At 44.4% G+C, this 21,274-nt stretch overlaps 1 protein-coding gene across 1 annotated transcript; it reads left to right on the forward strand.

Moving 5' to 3' along the window:
• Positions 1 to 475: 475 nt before the first annotated feature.
• Positions 476 to 20,474, forward strand: CEP20 (centrosomal protein 20; the record flags this gene model as incomplete). Its single annotated transcript, XM_080703943.1, has 5 exons — positions 476 to 521; positions 5,214 to 5,411; positions 7,369 to 7,453; positions 15,442 to 15,578; positions 20,398 to 20,474. The coding sequence occupies exons 1-5, from the start codon at positions 494 to 496 to the stop codon at positions 20,472 to 20,474; spliced, it is 525 nt and encodes a 174-aa protein (XP_080560069.1). The 5' UTR covers positions 476 to 493.
• Positions 20,475 to 21,274: the final 800 nt, after the last annotated feature.

Consider the following 21,274-nt stretch of genomic DNA (forward strand, 5'->3'; position numbering starts at 1 on the left):
GGCGCGATTCTCCAGGTAGCAGCGCCACCTGGGAACTTGATAGGAATGCCAATTCTTGGTCCTCCCTTCAGATCCACTGACTCAGAAACTCCAAAGGTGGGAGCCAGCAATGTTTTAACAAGCCTTCTAGGTGATACTGCCGCCCGCTGGAGTTTGGGATTCACAAGATGAACAAGCGGTAACTATGATCAGTAATCCAAGCTTCCAGGTGAGCAGCCAGTGGGCTAAGAGCTCAGCAGGCTGAAGTTATGCGCCAGACGCCAGCAGCAGCCACCGGCTCCGCCTCCCTTCGCAGGGCCCGCCTAGGGCGCTCGCTGATTGGTGAATTCTCTCTTGGACTAGCGCCACCCACCCAATTGCGAAGGGCGTCAGCGGAGAGGGGCGGGACTGGGCGTGGCGAGGGCTGTGCCCCTATTGGCTACAGACCACGCCGCGGAGCGAGGCGGAGCTGCGCGTGCGCACGGCGGAAGCGCGCCCCTGGCGGCCGTTGAAAATGGCGACTGTCACCGAGCTGAAGGCCGGTGAGTGAGCGCGGGGAGGCTTGCCGGGTGGAAAGCGCCCGGCCTTCCGCCGGTGAGAGGATGGGACGGACCCACGGTGCGCGGAACACAGGGCCGCCCGTGGCGGGCTTCGTCCTGCGGCCCCGGGGCCTGCCGGGGCGTCCGGCTGGAGCGGCGGCCGCGGCTCCGGGACAGACGGGGCTGTCCAGGGGCGGCTTTATTTACTTATTCATTTAATCTGCTGGAGATTGAACGCAGGGGCGATCTACCGCTGAGCTACACCCCCCGCCCCTTTAATTTTTTATTTTGAAACCGGCTCCCGTTAGATGGCTAAGTTGTGAGTTTTGTTCCCCAGCCCGCGACCCTCCTGCCTCAGCCTCCAAGACCGGGGGTGACGGGGTGATTTAAAAGGCGGCTCGGGCCGGGGGAGCCCGGGTCTGCAGGTACCCGCGCGGGCCGCACCCTCGCCCCCGCGCACCCTTCTGGAGCGAGCGGGCTCGGGTGGGCTTGCCTTCAGGGTTGACGATGACAGCACCCCAGCCATCACGGGTGTCGGGCACGTTCCGAAGCGATTTGCTGGGTTTGCTCCTTGCATTCCATGAAGTGGGCCCTGCTTGACTATCGGGAGGAACTTAAGAGCAGAATTTCCTAGCCTGGGCCATTCTCCTATCTTCCTGGGAAAAGTTCCTCCAAAGTAGTTCTGAGCCGGGCGTGGCGGCGCACGCTCGTAATCCCAGCCATTTGGCAGGCCAAGACTAGGAGGATCGCGGTTCGCGGCCAGCCTCAGCTACTTAGGCCCTTTGCAACTCAGTGAGACCCTGTTTCAAAATAAAGAATAAAAAATAGGGCTGGGGGTGTAGCTCGGAGGTAGAATGCCCCGGGGTTCCACCCCCAGTACTGCAAAAATAAATAAAAAGTAGTTCTGTGCAAGGCTTTAGTAACATTTGTAAGCCTTTAACTTTGAAGCAGAAGTTCAGAGGAGCAAGAGGGCTGGCTGGGTGTTAGGGCTTAAGTGTTAGGGCTCTGTGTCATCTAGTTGATTACATGCAGCAGCCTATGCCCCATGCGAAAAGGTGAGATATCTTGCTCCAAGTAATTTAGGAATAGACAGGAGAAGAGCCCAAAGAAGCTTCCAGAGTACCAGATTTTAATTTTAATTTTTTTATTTTTTTGGCGGTACTGAGGATTGAACCCAGGGGTATCCTACCTCCGAGCTATACCCCCATGTTCAGCCACCATCTGGAGTTTTTATTCTTTATTTTGAAACCGGGTCTCATTAAGTTGCAGAGGGCCTCACTAAGTAGCTGAGGCTAGCCACGAACCTGCGATCCTTTTGTCTCAGCCTCCCAAGCACTGGGACTACAAGAGTGTACCACCATGCCTGGCTTCAAAGCACCCAATTTTAATCACCGAGCAATACCGCTACCCAAAGAATATGCTTCAGTAACCACTGATGTATATTTGTTCTGGTAAACAGTCATAAAATAGGCATGCCTCTTTCCCTGAGACAGCCCTTTCCTGAATCTGGATACCTAGGGAAATACACATTGTATGCAATACTGCAGGCAATTTCAGAGGGCTTTTCTGTGGGATATAAGTCAGGTTAACCCCTTTTTCTGAAGAAGGTTTTATGTATGGTTCAGTGCTCTTAAGTGTAACACAAGAAAGGGAAGTGATAAGGAACTCCAGAAGGTGGCTGAACTCTCTGGGGACTAGGGGTGTCCCACCCAGACGTCGAGGGCCCTTTATATGTATTTTCCCCCACATTCTCCAGTGTTTTTTGGTTTTTTTTTTTGCAGTACTGGGGATGGAACCCAGAGGCATTCTACCTCCGAGCTACACCTCAGCCCTATTTTTTATTTTATTTTTGAAACAGGGTCTCACTGAGTTGCAGAGGGCCTCACTAAGTAGCTGAGGCTACTGCGAACCACGATCCCCAGTCTCAGCCTCCCAAATGCTGGGATTACAAATGTGCGCTACTACGCCCAGCCATTCTCCAGTTCTGAATGTACTTTGTGTCCAAGAGAAACTTACTGAAAACTTGTTTACCAACTAATTATATTACATTTTATGGGCTCCCCTGCCCCTTTAAAGCATTCTCACATTTTCCCACCTCACCTGGTTTTACCTCTGACTGGCAGAAGATGAAAGAAGATGTCAGAGGCATGGGCTGGTAACCCATCTCCAAGGCAGAGCAAGACATGCTAGGTGTCCAAACTCCAACTTATTTAATTTAATCATTTCTCTGCTGAGTGGGGGCTATACTTCATGTACCACAGGGTAAATAGGACAGGATCCTTGCTAATGTGTGTGTGTTGGAGGGGGGTCCATCTAAGTTCCAAAGATGGGATTAGAGAACAGGGTTTCAGTTATCCTGAAAGTATTAGAAGGCCTTCTTCTTTTACAGGCCTGTTACAAAGTGACTAGTTGATAATTATGTTTAACACATCTGTAAAAAGGTTGATGGGATGATTTAAAAATAAGGGGAGCCAGGCATGGTAGTGCACTCTTGTAACTCCAGTACTTGAGAGGCTGAGACAGGAGTATCGCAGGTTCCCAGCCAGCTTTAACTACCTAGTGAGGACCTCAGCAACTTAGTGAGACCTTGTTTCAAAATAAAGAATTAAAAAATAGGGCTTGAGGTATAGCTTGGAGGTAGAACACCCCTGGGTTCAATCCCCAGTATAGCAAAATAAATAAGTAAAAATAAATTAATTAAAAATTAAAGGGAAAGAAAGGTGAAAAGTCTAACAAAGATTGTGTCTATAGATGACCAAGGATTTTTTTTTTTTTTTTTTTTTTTTGGTGGTACTGGGGTTCCTGGAAACCCTTCTACTTCCGGGCTACCCTCCCAGACCTATTTTATATTTTTATTTGGAAACAGGGTCTCGTAAGCCAGCAAGGCTGGCTTTAAACCTGCGCAGTCCTCCTGTCTCCACCTCCCAAGCGCAGGGATTACAAGTGTGCACCACCACGCCAGGCATAGATGGCCAAGGATTTTTGTTTTGTCATTTAAAAAATTCCGATGTCCATGCCTAAATGGTTAAGCCCTCCTTCTGAATTTTCATGATCATAGCATACTAATTTGGTGCCTTTGGCAGGGCATACTGCATTATTAAACTACTTATTTCATGCCAGGCATGGTAGTGCACACTTGAAATCCCAGCATTTGTGAGGCTGAGACAGGAGGATCGTGGTTCGAGGCCAGCCTCAGCTACTTAGTGGGGCCCTTTGCAACTCAGTGAGTCTCTGTGTCCAAATAAAGATTAAAAAATAGGGCTGGGGGTGTAGCTCGGAGGTAGAATGCCCCTGGGTTCCATCCCTAGTACCTCAAAAATAAATAAATAAATAAAAAACAAACAAATGACACCTATTTCACCAATAGAGACAGCACTGTATTACAAAGCTCCTAGGTAACAATTATTTTTGCTCTTCCTATATTCTGGGCATTGTAGATAATGTGTTGAATCTCTAGAGTTGTTATGTAGCCATTAAAGTCTTTGAGGAAAGAAGGTTCCAGATCATTGCAAGGGATGGTGCTCTTTGGTCCAACCCCGTATTATGTACAGCAAGTACTTAAGAGTTAAGTCCCATGATCACAGCTTCTGTTTCTGTCATGATCACTCCTGCTCATCACGAAGCTAGGTTCCATTCACCAGATGACCTGACTACTTGAGGTAGCAGAGATGTAGCCCCATATTACACTTCTAATGGCTTAAACTTGTAAATCCTACTGTTGTAAGGAATTATAAATGTCTTAAAACAGCCGGACATGGTGGTATAATCCTAGTACTTGGGAGGCTGAGACAGGAGGATCGCAGCTTTAAGACCATCCTCAACAACTTACTGAGACTTTGTTCCCAAAACTACCAACTAGCCAGGCGTGGTGGCGCACGCTTGTAATCTCAGCATTCGGGAGGCTGAGACCAGAGGATCACAGCCTCAGCTACTTAGTGAGGCCCTCCGCAACTTAGTGTGACCCTGTTTCAAAATAAAGAATAAAAAACGGCAGGGGGTATAGCTCAGAGGTCGAATGCCCCTGGGTTCCATCCCTAGACCCACCAAAAAACAAAACTAACTAAATAAATGAATGAAAAAGGGCTGAGGGTTTATACCTTGGAAGTAGAATACCCTTGGGTTCAATCCCCAGCGTTACCCCCCTTGATCCCCAAAAATAACCCAAACACTTTTATTCAGAATGTGTCATTTCCTAAGGGCCATAGATATCAAACATTTTACTACCAAAAAATACACTTCTTTATATTATGGACTGTCATTGTTTTATTTAATCATCTGCTTTCTGGATTGGAGGTTTTTAGTGGCACCCCAAACCCATCTGCGGTGACAAACACCCTTGAAAAATATATGAGACTGGGGAGTGCGCGCAGGTCCTGACACGCTCGCTGTCTGTGCTTCTACCCCCTTCCCTCCCTCGCTAAAGAAAACTTACCACACTGTGCAGCCCTGACCATGGCAATGCTGTAGGGATAAATCTGAATTTGTTTCAAGATATTGACAGTAAATAATTGTAATTGGCTTATTTTTTATTACAAATATGGCTCATGCTAGTTACCGTCGCTGGTCACTTTGTCACAGTGTTTAGATGGAGAGCTAAGTTTGTGCCATTTACCTTTTAAACAGTTTCCTTTAGAATATGCCCAATAATTTCAACTTATTCTATACCTGAAGCACTAATATTTTTATATTTAACAGTTTTAAAAGACACCTTGGAAAAAAAGGGGGTACTAGGACATTTAAAAGCAAGGATCCGTGCCGAAGTGTTCAATGCCCTGGATGATGATCGTGAACCCCGACCAACACTGTCTCATGAAAACCTCCTAATTAATGAATTAATTCGGGAATATTTGGAATTCAACAAATATAAGTATACAGCATCTGTCCTCTTAGCTGGTAAGTGATTATTGTTTTATTACCTGAGACTGAATCTGCTTTTTCTCTTTCCCTAATTCTCAGAAAGTATTTAGCTCAGAAATCTAATTTCATTACCAGGAAGTGTCATCTGGGTGACTGGGCCATGGAACTCACATGGGCTCTTATAACATGAACACGTTTTCATGAGGCATAATATACTGTAGAGAAAAGTAGTAGAACTTTCCATTACATAGATCCTTTATTTAAAATTACCAAACATCTTGACTGTGTAAAGACTGATGCTTTCTGTTGATTTAAGGACCCTCAATGTCAGCATCTCAACTTACTTCAGTTTATTATATAGGTTTTATGATACCATTAACACTCAGAAAAAAACATTTTAAGGCATTAGTTACATTTCTTGGATTTTGGCTTCTCTGGAACAAAATATAATAACAATAGTCAATTTTCCTATCAAATATTTTGACTTTCTACCAACTTGTACCCCTTTAAGATTTGTGACTACAATGCACCAATAAAAAAATTAAAAAGTTTGACTAAAAAAAAGGCATAATTTGCATACAACAAGATTTACCTTTTTTAGTGTACAGTTCTTTTTTTTTTTTTTTGGTAGTACTGGGGTTCCTGGAAGCCCTTCTACCTCCGGGCTACACTCCCACGGGCTACACTCCCAGACCTAATTTTTAACTTTTTTATTTGGAAACAGAGTCTCTTAAGCCAGCGAGGCTGGCTTCGAACCTGCGCGATCCTCCTGTCTCCGCCTCCCAAGCGCGGGCATGACAAGCGTGCGCCACCACGCCCGGCTTTAGTGTACAGTTCTATAGATTGTGTCAGTCGCATTCAATTGTGTAACTACCACCGCAGTAACAAATCCAGACTGTTCCATCACCTCAAAAGATTTCCTTGTGCCCCTGGCATCCGTTAGTCTGTTCTTGTTTGCTCCTATACTTTGCCTTTTTGGGAATGTCATAAAAATGGAGCCATAACAAGTATAGCCTGTGAGTCAGCCTCCCTTTACTTACTCTAATGCACTGGAGATCCAGCCATGATGGCGCTTTCCTCTGTCACTAGCATTTTGCCCAGGGAAACAGTCTGGCCATGCCAGCTTATCATTTAACAGGCATTTGGATGGTTTCAGATTTGGGGCAGTTATGAGTCAAGCCATCTTAAATATTTGCACACAATTTTTTGTGTGAACATAAATACTCCTTTGGGTAGCGCAGTGAGCATACGCATATCTCTATAAGAAAACTTCGCAGCTGTTTCCCAAGTGCAGTGCCATTTTGCTTTCCCACCTGTGAAGTCTGAGCGCTCCAGTTGGCTTGCATCCTCGCCAGCACTTCACATTAAGTTCAGTTTTACTTTTAGACCTATTGCCACCGAGTGAGCATTAAAAAAAAAAAAATTACTATGATGTACTTAAGTCAGGCTTCTCAGAAAACACACTGAAGGTCTGATATTGTAGATTAGATGCAGAAAGATTATTTTTTCCAATCCAGAATTGGGGGGTTTATTTTTATTTTTATTATTTTGGTATGTGTGTGGTACTGGGTGTGGAACCCAGCAGTTTTTCTACCTCCGGGCTATACTCCCAGACCTATTTTATATTTTATTTGGAAACAGGGTCTCACTAAGTTGCTGAGAGCCTCACTAAGTAGCTGAGGCTGGCTTCGAATCTGTGCGATCCTCCTGTCTCAGCCTCCCAAGTGCTGGGATTACAAGCATGAGCCACCATGCCCAGCTGAATTGGGGGTTTTAAAAAGTGAGTATGTTAAACCATATCATGTATGCATCTAATTAAACAGATATTTTGAAGTCATAAAATTGCTTGTGGTTGGATCTGTCCTGGTAAGTACTGCCATCATTCTGCCCAAATCTGAGAAATGTCTTTACCTGTAAGCATGATTCTTATCAAAATCGTATTTGCTTTTTGGACTAATAGACTCAGTGTTCTCATGGGGTTTTTTCCCTCCAGAATCCGGTCAACCTGTAGTTCCATTGGAAAGACAATTTCTCGTCCGTGAACTAAATGCCTTTGAAGAATCAAAGGATAGCACAATGTAAGAATTTTTTGTAAAAGAAAAAGTTTTTGGATATTGTATTGTAGTGGTGACACAGTAGTGTTTTTGTTTCGTTTTAATTCGTCAAGAGCAGGTATTTATTCATATCTAGTGTGTGCCAGCATTGCACTAAATCTAGGAAGTGTAGCAGTGATCAGATGAGGTCTCTGCTTGCTAAAATCCCTGTGGTTCAGAGTACTTAGCCCCACTCCTCTGCTCTGCTCTCTCCTCTCACCTCTCTCCTCTCCTCTCCATGGTGCAGGGGATGGAAGCAGGGCTTCATGCCTGCTAGCCATGTGCTTCACCCCTGGGCTTCACCCCAGCCCCAGCCTCTGCTTCCTGAGATTGACTCTTCTTAGCCTCTTGGTCCTTCCCCTGCCCCGCCACACTAAGGCCTTGCTCTTCCAGTGTGTCTTCTTCTTTACACTCAACTCTTCCCCACTGCTTCCTTCACTCAGCCTAGGAACAGACATAAACTCACGTCTCTCCTCTCCAAAAAAAAGAAACCATCAGGTCCCAGCCCCAAGTTGATGACCTTTTACTGCCAAGCTTACTGAATCCATCTCTGCTTTCATTTTGCTAGTACTTTCTTTGGTACTCTTCGCATCTTAAATTCTCCCCTCGCTGTTTATTCTGAAACTATGTCTGGAAAAGGAGGATGACCACTTTCTGGTAATATGTTCCTTCTTTACCTACATGAGTGTTTTTCTTTGCTTTTTTTTTGTGTGTGTGGTACTAGGGACTGAACCCAGGGGGGGCATTGTACCTCTGAGCTGTACTCCCAGATCTATTTTATTTTTATTTATTTCAAAATAAAATAAAATTTTATTTTTATCCAAATAAAAAAAATAGACGGACATGGTGGCGCACACTTGTAATCCCTGCGCTTGGGAGGTGGAGACAGGAGGATCGCGCAGGTTTGAAGCCCCTTGCTGGCTTAAGAGACCCTGTTTTCAAATTAAAAAATGTAAAATAGGTCTAGGAGTGTAGCCCAGAGGTAGAAGGGTTCCATCCCCAGTACCACCCCAAAAAACCAATTATTTCAAAATAAAAATAAAATAGGTAGATGAGAGCCTCGCTCCCTCCTGTCTCAGCCTCCCGAGTACTGTAATTAAAGTATGCACCACCACGCCCACCTTACATCAGTGTTTCTTAAGCCTGTTCTGGAGGGTCCCTTAATGGGGAGAAATAGTTGCGTCTGTATCCTGAAGATATAGCTCTAAATTATGTGCTCGAAGCAGCCTTCCCTAGCAAGCTGCTTTCAAGCTTATATTTTCTTTTTATAAAAACTCACTGAGTTTTTATTCTCCTTCATGGTATAATCATGTTTGTTCTACCATATAATGCCTTCAATTACATGCCAGTTGAATTTTAGTCTCCCACAAGCCTTTATGTAAATTTGTGTTCCAGGATAATATACCACTTTACCTGTACTTTGTGCCAAGCCACTAGCACCAAGAGTGGCTGTATTTTTCAGTTTAAGAAATTGGGCTTTACTTGAGTTTCTACGGTATCTTGTAAAACCGACTTCTCTTCTGTAGACAGTGTTTTGCCATTTGTTTCTTGTGGTTTTTACTGTTTTAGTTTCCCTGTCTACCTAATGGTGCTCTCGGTTTCTTGTTGACTCCTTTAGGGGCCCTTTCAGTTGTGGTCCTCCCCAATCTGTCTCGCGCTTTCATTTTTTAATTTTTATTTAGTTTTGCAGTACCGTAGTTGGAACCCAGGGGCATTGCACCTCCGAGCTACACCCCCAGCCCTAGTTTTTATTCTTTTTACTTTTGAAACAGTGTCTCACTGGGTTGTGAAGGGCCTCCCTAAGTGGCTGGCTAGTAGCTGAGGCTGTCCAGGACCTCATGCCTCCTTTTCAAAGTCCTTTTGAGTTTTAATGGTGACTGCATGCCGGCCACTCTGCTTGCTTGCTTGAGTTCTTTTTCTTTCTTCTTTTCTTTTTTTCTTTCTTTCTTTCCTTCTTTCTTTCTTTCTTTCTTTCTTTCTTTCTTTCTTTCTTTCTTTCTTTCTTTCTTTCTTTCCTTATGTATCTATTTATTTTGTGGTACTGGCTATTGAACCCAGGGGCATTCAACCTCTGAGCTACACCCCCTGCCCTGTTTGTATTCTTTATTTTGAAACAGGGCCTCACTATGTTGCAGAGGGCCTCACTAAGTAGCTGAGGCTGGCTCGAACCTGCAATCCTCCTGTCTCAGCCTCCTAAGTACTGGGATTACCAATGTGTGCCACCATGCCCGGCCTGGTCACTCTGCTTTAAACATGACCAGTCTTCTCAGTTGTAGGCCCACATTTCTGCTGGCACCTCAATCAGTGTGTCCAGAAATCAAATGTGTTACTCTCATCTCCTCTCCTCCCAGTATAGCCACTCAGTTCTTAAGCTCAGAGTCCTCTTGAAGGTGGGGCTCTTTCTCCTGTCTACCGGTCCCTTTGCAAGTCCATTCACTCTGCCGCTGCGCTATGTCCTGTCCCATCTCACTGCCCCGCGCCGACTCATCGGGAGCCTTCTGACTGGTTTATCTCTAGTCTAACTCTTTTCCAGCTCATGGTTTCTCCTGCCAGCTGTCTTAAAAAGACAGTTATTGCGTGTTTAAAGCATCCACAGCTCTCTGTGTGTGCACCACAAAGCTGCAGTGCCTTGGCGCAGCGTCCAGCCCCTGGCTTGCAGGCCTCCAGTTGGACCTGCCCACACCTCATTGTCAGTTGCCTTGCACGGATTGTTTCTCTCTTTACCTTCAGGTTTCCTTGTATCTGTAAGACTTGATTTGTACTTCTGTTACATATGTATTTTAGCAGAATTTATTTTATTTATTTATTTATTTTTTCAGTACTAGGGGTGGAACCCAGGGGCATTCTACCTCCAGGCTATACCCCCAGCCCTAGTTTTTAGTCTTTTTCTTATTTATTTGTTTGTTTGTTTATTAATTTTTGTGGTACTGGGGGTGGAACCCAGGGGCTTTTCTACCTCTGGGCTATACTCCCAGACCTTTTTTATACTTTATTTGGAAACAGGGTCTCACTGAGTTGCTGAGAGCCTCACTAAGTATCTGAGGCTGGCTTCAAACCTGTGCAATCCTCCTGTCTCAGCCTCCCAAGCGCTGGGATTACAAAGCGTCCGCCACCATGCCTGGCTTAGACTTTTTATTTTTGAAACAGGTTCTCACTGAGTTGCGAAGGCCCTTGCTGAGTAATTGAGGCTGTCCACAAACCAGGATCCTCCTGTCTCAGCCTCCTGAAAGCTGGTGTTACAAGCGTGCACCACCACGTCCTGCGTTCACAGTGCTCTTTATACACATGAATACCCAATAAAATACTTATCCCATTGAATTTCAGTTACTAAGAAAATTAGTATCTATATAAAATCAGCATGATTTTGATAAAATATTTCTTAACTAGTACCACTGATTTATATTTTCTCTAAAGTCTTTATATTAAAGTTAAATAACTGTAGAAGGCACCAGGTATGTGGCACACATCTGGGATCCCAGTACTTTGGAGACTTAGACAGGGGGATCAAGGCCAGCCTCAGCAACTTAGTGAAACCCTGTTTCAACATTATTGTAATCCCAGCACTTGGGAGGCTGAGACAGGAGGATCGCACAGGTTCAAAGCCAGCCTCAGCTACTTAGTGAGGCTCTCAGCAACTTAGTGAGACCTTGTTTCCAAAAAGTATAAAATAGGTCTGGGAGTATAGCCTGGAGGTAGAAAAGCCCCTGGGTTCCACCTTCAGTACCAAAAAAGATAAAAATAAAAATAAATAAATAAAATAAAAATGGCTGGGCATGTAGCTCAGAGATAGACAGCCCCAGGTTCAATTCCAGTACCAAAAATAAAATAGCTGTTAAAAGGTTTTAGCAGCAATACCAGGCTAATTAAAAAAGAAGATAATTGCCATTTTGCTACATTTTTTAATCTAAAGTTTGATCCAAATAAGTACAGTTGGGGATAATGCACTAGTGGAACAAGCTGTACCATCATATGTTTACCTAACACTGGAACTGTTTCAAACTCCCTTTTCATGTTAGTGCTTTGTGATCGTCCAGACCTCCCAGCTCTGTGCAGCGCAGGTAGATTCCTTCTGACAGTGTTGTAAGGTGAGACAGGAATGAGCGTGATGAGCACACTGCTTGTCTACAGCTGTGATAAACCCTAGGGGATGCCGGGCTTGGGGGAGAAGCAGGGCTGCGGTGGGGGCAGATCCCTCTGAGTAGGGCAGTTAGAATCTTAGTTACATATGGTGAAGGTATTGAAGTTGGTGCTCACTGTAAAACATGTAGGCACATGTAGACTATAACCTAGAGCACAGCTTAAAGAGGAACCGGCTTTGCTCCCCTGCCCTCCAGAGTGAAACGTTACTCCCCAAAGCTGACCACCACTGGCACTCTCCTTGAATTACTCACGTGGATGCTGTGTATTAAAGCATATCGGTGTGTGTTTTCTTCCACATATATAAAGAATTGTATTTTTGCAAGTTGCTTTTCATTTGTAGCATTAATCACTTTTTTTTCTTTTTAACATTATGAGTTGTTTCTAATATAAAGTGAAGTGCAGAGTGATAAGACATATTTGTCTGAGTTCCTTCCTCTCAGACTGTAATGTTACACCTTATCTTTCCGTTTTTAACTCCATAGATGTTAGGGGTTCTTTTGAAGGTGACCTTCCTCTTCCTATTCCTCCCTAGCACATCCACATTTCCCCTATTTAAACAGCTCTGTAGCTGGGCATGGTGGTGCACGCCTATAATTCCAGTATTTGGGAGGCTGAGACAGGTGGATCTCGAGACCTGGTTTTAAAATAAAAAATAAACAGCTGGGGTGTAACTCGGAGGGAGAATGTCCCTGGTTCAATTCCCAGCACCAAAACCCAAACCCAAACAGAACCAGCCCTGTAGTGTTCTGTGTGCCGCACTTGGTCGGTACGCTCTTACTGATGAGCTCTTAGTTGGTTTCCAGTGCTTTGCTCTGGCAAGAGGTACTGCAGTGACCACAGGCTTGCTTAAAAATACCCAAAGACCTGCTCTGTCCTGCTGGTAGGTGCAGAGCCATAGCAGCAGTGAATATGGTTTCCTACAGTGTGGTCATCTGGGAACCAATTATTCTTGAAGTTTAACCCATGCAGTACTTGTTCTGTGACGTGTTCACCACAAGAGGGATTTCAAGCAAGAAGGCTGCTGTGCCCCATTGTACACCGACAGCTCTGTTTGTAGCCAGATGACCGTGGTGTTGGCAGGAGGCCTCGGGTGCCGGCCTCTCTGTGGGACTGCTGAGCGTCCCAGGCATCTGCCTTCCCCAGAGACAGCGATGGAGGGGAGCACGCCCCCTGACTCTGATCGCTACAAGTGAGTTCAGCTCAGTCGGGAGATTCCAGTTTTGAAGGGAGTATCATACCTTGACCCATCATAGCAACTCATAAGTAGCTGGATAGCTCAAAAAGGAAGTCCAGCTAATTGTATTTCAAGTGTGATTGAAAACAAAGGAGAACATTTCTGTCTCGTCAGCAAAGCAGCAAAGCAAGGGCACGGATACAAATCTCCAGTGGCACATTTTCAGAAAAATGTGTAGGTCTCGGTGTGAAAGTTTAAACCTTACTTACTTTTTTTTTTTTTTTTTTTTTTTTGGTGGTACTGGGGTTCCTGGAAACCCTTCTACCTCCGGGCTACACTCCCAGACCTATTTTTACATTTTTATTTGGAAACAGGGTCTCCTAAGCCAGCGCGCGCGGCTGGCTTCGAACCTGCGCGATCCTCCTGTCTCCGCCTCCCAGGCGCGGGGATGACAAGCGTGCCCACCACGCCCGCCTGGCGACCTTACTTACTTTCTGAGAGATTCTCTGGCAAATCTTTCAGCGGTGTTTTTCACATTTAAAAATTGAAGGTAATGTAGTTTTCTTCATTTATGAATTGAAATAATAATTTTGATGTCACAAAATGAGGCTGAAATAAAAAGTGTTTTATAAACTGTAAAGTAGCTTTATTTTATTATTTATTTATTTATTTTTTTGTGGTACTGGGAATGGAGCCCAGGGACATTCTACCTCTGAGCTACACCTCCAGCCCTATTTTTATTCTGTATGTGTGTGTGTGTCTAAGGATGGAACCCAGAGGCATGCGACCTCCAAGTATACCTCCTGCCCTTCCTTCCTTCCTTCCTTCCTTTCTTTCTTCCTGTGCTGGGGATGGATCCCGGAGGCTTTATACCTTCAGGCTACACTCCCAGACCTATTTTATATTTTATTTGGAAACAGGGTCTCACTAAGTTGCTGAGAGCCTCACTCAGTAGCTGAGGCTGGCTTCGAACCTGTGCGATCCTCCTGTCTCAGCCTCCCAGTACTGGGATTACAAGCGTGAGCCACCACGCCCAGCCTTTTTTTATTCTTTATTTTGAAACAGGGTCTCACTGAGTTGCAGAGGACCTCACTAAGTACCTGTGGCTGTCCCTGAACCAAGATCCTCTGGTTTCAGTCTCCCAAATGCTGGGATTACAAGCGTGTGCCACCACGCCCAGCTAAAGTAGTTTTAAATAAGAGTTTTTACTCAACTTGTGTAGCCAACATTTATGTACCACTTAATATGTGCCAGGCACAGTTCTGAACACACTTATTAATTAGTACACAACCACCTTGTGACACAGGGACTATGCTTATCCTCATTTATAGAGGAAGAAACAGTTACGGAGATGGGAGGTGTATCCGTCAGCTATAACCTGAATGTTGACCAAGTAATTTAGAGGAAAGACAATTTATTTTCTTATGGTTTCTTAGGAGGCCAAGGGTCTCAGAGCGTGGCGACAGGAAGCAGAGAAAGGGAGAGCACAGAGAGGAGAAGCTAGAGAGTGAGGGGGAGGAGCCACGCTAATCCCAAGGCTGCACCCAGGCCCGCCTCAGCCACACCCTCCTGGCCTACCAGGCCCCACCCAGGGAAATCCATTACAGTGGATTTATCCACTGCTGGGATTACACCCCTTGTGACTCAATTATATCAACCCTGAGTGTTAGTAAATGAGCTCTTTGGGGGACATTTTATATCTAACTATAACAGGACGTTAGATTCTGCCAAGGTCCCACAGCTGGCAAGTGGCAAAGCCAGGATTTGAACCTAGGTGGTCTGGTTCTCTAGACATACAACTCTTTCTGGGCCATGACTTATTTAACAGGTATTTAATTAATAACTACTGAATTGTCAGACAATGTGAGACACTGGGAAATATACTGGTGTTTTAAAACGGAATTCTTGTGGGTTGGTTGAAGGTCATATTTCAGTTTAGATAAATTTTAAGTTATTAACATGTTTTCTTGGGGCTTTAAATTGTCATTCGAGTTAGATGATACTTTTAAATTTAAGATGAGTAGTTGCAATTGGGATGATAATCATACAACTTTTTTTTTTTTTTTTTTTTTGGTACTGGAGATGGAACCCAGGGGAATTCTACCTTTGAAATACACCCCAGACCTTTTTCTTTTTATTTTTCACACAGGGTCTTGCTAAATTGTTAGGCTTCTCTGTGTGGATCCTACACCTTGGCCTCATGAGTACCAGGGTTACAGGCTTGCTCCATCACACCTGGCTATGCACCTGTTTTATTTATTTATTTATTTTATTTTTTTATTTTTGGTGGTACTGGGGTTCCTGGATACCCTTCTACCTCCGGGCTACACTCCCAGATATAATATATATATATATATATATATATATATATATATATATATATATATATAGTGTTTTTGTTTTTTTTTTTTTTTGGAAACAGGGTCTCTTAAGCCAGCACGGCTGGCTTCGAACCAGCCTCCTGTCTCCGCCTCCCAAATGCAGGGATTACAAGCGTGCGCCACCACGCCTGGCCATGCACCTGTTTTAAGTCTAGTGAATCCTTTAGCTATTCTTTCTTTTCTTTTTCTTTTTTTTTTTTTTGTAGTATTGGAAGAGAATATGGTTTAAGCTTTTTCTTTTTTACATAATTGACTTTTTGTTTTCTTATCCTATGTAGACCTCTTCTATATGGAATTTTAGCCCATTTCTTGCATGGAACTAAAGATGGCATCCAAAACACAGTTCTGAAAGAGTCGTCCCTGCAGCCTCCAAACCCGCATCTTGGCAGCCAGCTTCAGGAGAGAAAGCAGATGGGTATGCGTCTTCTCAGAGTCCTCATTTAGCCTGAGCAAGTGTGTTTTCTCCCTATGCATTTATAACTTTCTTACATGTGCATGGTGCTGGGATTGAGCCCATGGCCTTTTCTTTGAAACAGGGTCTCACTAAGTAGCTGAGGCTGCTCTTGAACCTGCAAGCCTCCTGACTCAGCCTCCCAAGTATTGGAGTTACAAGCATGTTCCACCATGCCCAGCCAGCGACATGTTTGTCTTTTTTTTTTTTTTTTTTGGTGGTACTGGGGTTCCTGGAAGCCCTTCTACCTCCGAACCAGCGCGATCCTCCTGTCTCCGCCTCCCAAGCGCGGGGATTACAAGCGTGCGCCACCATGCCCAGCTGTCTTTTTTTTAATACTTTTCTCAGTGGATTGTAATCTCATCATAATGCAGTTGAGAGTGACAACTTTGAAGGAGATTTTCCTCAGCCTTTGAGCCATAGTTTACATCTGATTATACCCAACACAGCCCGTTACTTAAACTTCACAGACAAGATGCTTTTGGAAAGTCTTGAAGAGGAAATGACTGGGGAAAAGGGAAAAATTCTTAGATGTCATTTCTATATAGAAGTATTTAAAATCTGATTGTCACATAAATATAGGGTCTTTGAAATAAGTAGTTTTTTCTTAATCAAGTAATCTTTTTTCCCTCAAGATCACTGAATACAGATGGAGAAATCAAGTTTCTTGTGCATTTTTAGGGTATTTTTTTTATAGTAGTGGCAGTTATTTACAAATAGCAGATCCTTAGAATGGTCCCCTTTCAGCTGGGTGTGGTGGTGTATTCTTATAGCGCCTGTCATTGGGAGGCTGAGACAGGAGCATTGCAGGTTTGTGGCCAGCCTCAGCTGCTTCGTGAGGCCCTCCACAACTTAGTGAGACCCTGTCTCAAAGAATAAAAAAATAGGACTGGGGGTATAGCTTAGAGGTAGAATACCCCTGGCTTCAACCCCAGTACTCTCCCCACCCCAAAAATAAAAGAATGGCTCTCTTTCAACCTAGTGCTCCCTTTTGTTATTTATTTATTTATTTATTTATTTATTTATTTGCAGTACTTGGGATGGAACCCAGGAGCATTTTACCTCCGAGCTACACCCCCAACCCTATTTTTATTTTTTATTTTGAAACGGGGTCTCACTGAGTTTCAAAGGGCCTCACTAAGTAGCTGAGGCTGTCCGCGAGCCATGATCCTCCTGTCTCAGCCTCCCAAAGCTGGGATTATAAGTATGAGCCACCACGTCCAGCTTCCGATGCTCCCTTTTAAAATGAGCTTTAAGTCAGTTTGGTTTGTGGATTGAGTGGATTCTAGCTCAGTGTTTCCAGCTGTGGTAGATCTCTTCTTCAGAAGGACACGTATAGGTCGGGCTCAGGATGCTGCAGAACAGATGTTGCTCTTGGATGCTGAAGTAAGCTTTTAGGAAGTACCTCAAATGCACATTGCCTTTTGTAGTTTTCCTAAATGGCTGTGACTGATACTGGTCTTTTGGAAGTTATTTCTGACTTCACTAGAAATTATCTTTTTGTGTATTATGAATTCTGAGCTGGGTAGAACATTAGGAAAGAAATCCCTGCTACTTACTTTGCAGTTGAGTAAGCCAAGCCTCAGGGCTAGTGCCTCCTGGCAGGTCTGTAGCGGGCAGTGACGAGCAGAATCGGCCTGCCGGCTGCCATGCCTTAAGCTTCTCCAGTGAGGACAGGGAGAAGTTGGCCAGTTTCTCTTTTTGGGAATTGGTAAGGAGCTGACACTAGTGCCTACAGTAAGGCAAATACTTGTAAAGCAAGCTGAAGTGCAGAAGCTCACAAATAAACCTCTAAAAGTTTCAAATAAAATAAAGTGCTCTCCTCTCCCTGCCTCTTCCACTTCCCAGGGCTGCTGCCTTCTCTAAAAGGCTGTTAGCATTTTGGTGGGCCTCCCTCGGGGCTCATTTCTATGTATTCAAATAAGTGTGCAGCAGTAGTGTAGGTGGTATCCTGTAATTTGCTTGTTTAACTTGTCAGTATGTGTAGATCTCCAGGGTATTGCTCTAATCACTTTTTTTTATTTTAATCTAGGACTGGGGGTTGAATCCTGGGGTATTCTGTCTCTGAGCTATGTCCACAGCTTTGTTTTGTTTTGTTTTGTAACAGAATCTTTCTGGGTTTTTGAGAGTCTTGCTACGTTGCTGAGGCTGCCCTTGAACCTGCAAACCTCCAAAGTATTGGAGGTGACTGGGAGGTCTGGCCATAGGGTCATGTCAGAGGAGGACCTAGAACAAAGGAGCAAAGAAGGAGGGATGCCCCTGAGATGACCTGGCCCCAGCACCCAGCCAGTGGCGGCTTGCACCGCTGCTCCTGCACCCATAAAAGCCCCTCGCCTTGCGGAGGCGGGCCTTCTGACTCTCTGGGCTCTCTTCTGGTCAGATGCCTCCTTCCAGGCTCTATTTCTAAATAAAGTCTGTTCCTTGCTGTCAGGCCATGTTTTCCTTGCCCTCCTATACCCCAACAACCAGCCTAAGGACTCTGTACTCATAGCATTTTTTTGCTTTTGCATTATTGCAATGTAACATCGTGCCTTTGTCTATACTTGTATTTCTGCTGTGTGGATACCTAAAGGAGAATTCTGGTTCAAAGTGTATGCATATTAGAAAGTAGAGTAAATATATAGCACAGGCTGTCTGTTTAATTCCCCCAGGCTAGCATTGCCAGTTACATACTTACCAAGAGTGTATTCTAGTATGCAGCTGTCACAGGTTGCCAGGACTCAGCAGCACTGTCAGCAGAGCCCAGGCCTGCTACCAGTCCTGTGAGGGAGGGTGAGCTCTTGAGAGATGGCCTCCTGGCTCCTGAGCTGCTTCTCATCTCCCTAACAGCCTGCCAGGGACTAGTGAGGAAGCAGTGACAGTTTGTCTCAGTCAGATCTGTTCTGAGATGAAGCACAGACCAGCCATTGGCCCAGAGGGACGGAGGGCAGAGAGGGAGAGGAAGAGACACCTGCACACATCAGGAGCCGGGGCAGACATGGACTCAGGTCGGCACGCGCATTGAGCGCCTGCTCCACGGGAAGCGCCACAGGAAACTCAAGGCCAACCATGAACCAGTGGGCAGGAGCGAAGATTTGCAAATATTTTCTTGGCACAGCAGCGGCCACTTTGTGCAGTGACCTCTTTTGAAGAATTGTCAGCCAAGGCTTGTGTCACTTTCAGTAGCACAATTAAGCCTTCCTCTTCCTCAGCTCCAGCTCACTGCAGCTGCGTGACTCTTACTAGACAGCACCGAAGAGGTTGTGAGAATAATAAAATGATTATTCTCTACATCACAGCACCACATCTCTACACAAGCTCATCTAGCTACAACATAAGACACTAAAACAAAATTGGCTTTAATTTGAAAATAAGTTCAAAGTGGGCCAAGATGAAAGCACATGTCTCATCAACACGTTCATAGTGCAGAAAAAGGAATAAAGAGTCTATATAGGGGTACCCTTCCAAGGTTGTTCATCAGTCCTGCTGCCAGTAGTACTTGTAATCTTGGCAAAGTAGTTTTTGCTCTAATAAAAGACAAGATTTTGCCAGGCGTGGTGGCGCACGCTTGTCATCCCCACGCTTGTGAGGTGGAGACAGGAGGATCGCGCAGGTTCGAAGCCAGCCACGCTGGCTTAAGACACCCTGTTTCCAAATAAAAAATATAAAAATGGGTCTGGGAGTGTAGCCCGGAGGTAGAAGGGCTTCCAGGAACCCCAGTACCACCAAAAAAAAGACAAGATTTTTAGAATAGAGAAGACTATCAGCTCAACCGTACTGCATATATATCAAGGATAAAGTTAACAGACTTCATTATTTTTCAAGTAGCACTTTTCTATAAAAGACCTGACATCATTGTGTTGTAAGGAAATTATTAATTTCGTTCTGTCCAGCAAGTTGCCTAAATTGAAGAGAGATTTTCATCTGTTATTCAGTCATAGAAAGTGGTTTTATGCTTCCAAGGACTTAACAACACTGAGTCATTGTCTTCAAGATTAGGGTGTTGAGTGTGCACTTTTGGTGCTAAAAATATGTTTCTAATAGCTTGTCTGGATTTGTATTCTTTTTCTTCTATTATCAAAGTTGTCACAAGAAAAACCAGTTTTGTTTCTTAGGTTATTAAATGCTTTCAGGCTTGGAGACCTCTGTATTTCTAGAATCCAGTTTTCATTGTGTGTTCCTTGCTCTAAAGACGCAGAGACTTCCTTTAATCTAGAGCGCTTCGTCCTAACTGAGCAGAAGTGAGCATCCCGACCATCGCCCAGGCACTGTGAGCGAGCATGCGCTCTGGCTTCTCTGGCATCTCACAGAGCTCTGCTCTCTGGTCCTTGGCTTTTAGAAATATTTTCTGCAGTTTCCTGGATAGTTTTACAATTTGGGTAGATGGGAGCCGTGCCTGCTTTTTGTTGCCACAAGAGGGTGCTGCTGGGAGGTGTTTCTGTATTGAAGGTTTGTTTTCCAATTGAAGAACTTGGGTGCCCTTGGACGTGCTGACTGGACGCATTGCCTTGTCTTTCCTAGTTAGTCCATTTCTTTCACAGGAGAGAGAGAGGCGTGTAAACATGGGTTTACTCCAGGTTGCACTGTATTCACTTGAAAAAAAAAAAGCTTAGTAACACTTTTAAATAATTAGTGAGCCCCTAGTACCAAACATTTCTGATTTCTTCAGTATTATTTAAGAAACATTTTTCCCATTGTGTTAAACCATCGCTAGTAAAATGTTGAGTGTACACCATTCTAAAATATATGCGTGTTTGTGTGCCGACTTTGACGGGGTGTTCACGCTGCTTTCTGATCCTTCCAGATGACCACCTGAGAAGGGAGCCGAGGACCAGCGCCCAGGCGGAAGACGGTCACGGTCCTCAAGCAGCCAAGAGGTGACCCTGCCGTGTGCGGCCTCGGATCTCAAGATTGCTTTATTAAGTAACTTATTTATTATTCCAGTGATACCAGTATGCACCACTGTGTTTTGTAGAAATTCGAGTTTCTGCAGAACATTTAGCCCTGCACGTTTTACTACATTTGTGAATAAAAGCGAACTCTGTCACCTAGCATCTTGGATGTGACTGGAAAGAAAGTGCGTTGTTCTAGGGAGCATGCTAAGGGCCTCGTGTCTGGAAAAGGAAAGGGCTCCCAGTACTCCGTGCGGCGCTCTAACGCTACGGTGTTTAGCCATGCGTCCTCCTTCACATCACATTAACCAACTTTTCTTCAGCTGCAATTATGTGGATTTGTAAGAAACCTGTTCGTGTTTTAGTGAAACACACAAAAACAGTGAAACCAAGACTAATTTCGGCAAAGTTTGGCTTTTTTAAAAAAGTTGGTTTTCAGAAAAATCTTTTGTTATTTTGCTTAAATATCTGAATTACTACCTAAAATTGAACTTGTAAACTAGGTAACGATGTACTTTTTCTTTCCTTAGACCATTTTGGCCTCTACTGGAAGATTTAATTAAAAGGTAGAGGGGGGAAATGATTCTTTTAATTTTGCTGTATGTAGAACAAAGAGTGTATTTTATTATATGAAGAATGTGAAGCAAGCATGAGGTGACAGGCTGTGGGGTAAATACCAGAAGGCGGCTCTTAACGAGGGCATGGCGTAAGCTGCATGTGGCCCTCAGTTGTGCAGCTACCACTTGGCTCCGAAGGTCTTGCAAAATGTCCATTTTTATTCTTGGGGTA

The sequence above is a fragment of the Muscardinus avellanarius genome, assembly GCF_963383645.1.
Source record: "Muscardinus avellanarius genome assembly, chromosome: 10".
Classification (NCBI taxonomy): domain Eukaryota; kingdom Metazoa; phylum Chordata; class Mammalia; order Rodentia; family Gliridae; genus Muscardinus; species Muscardinus avellanarius.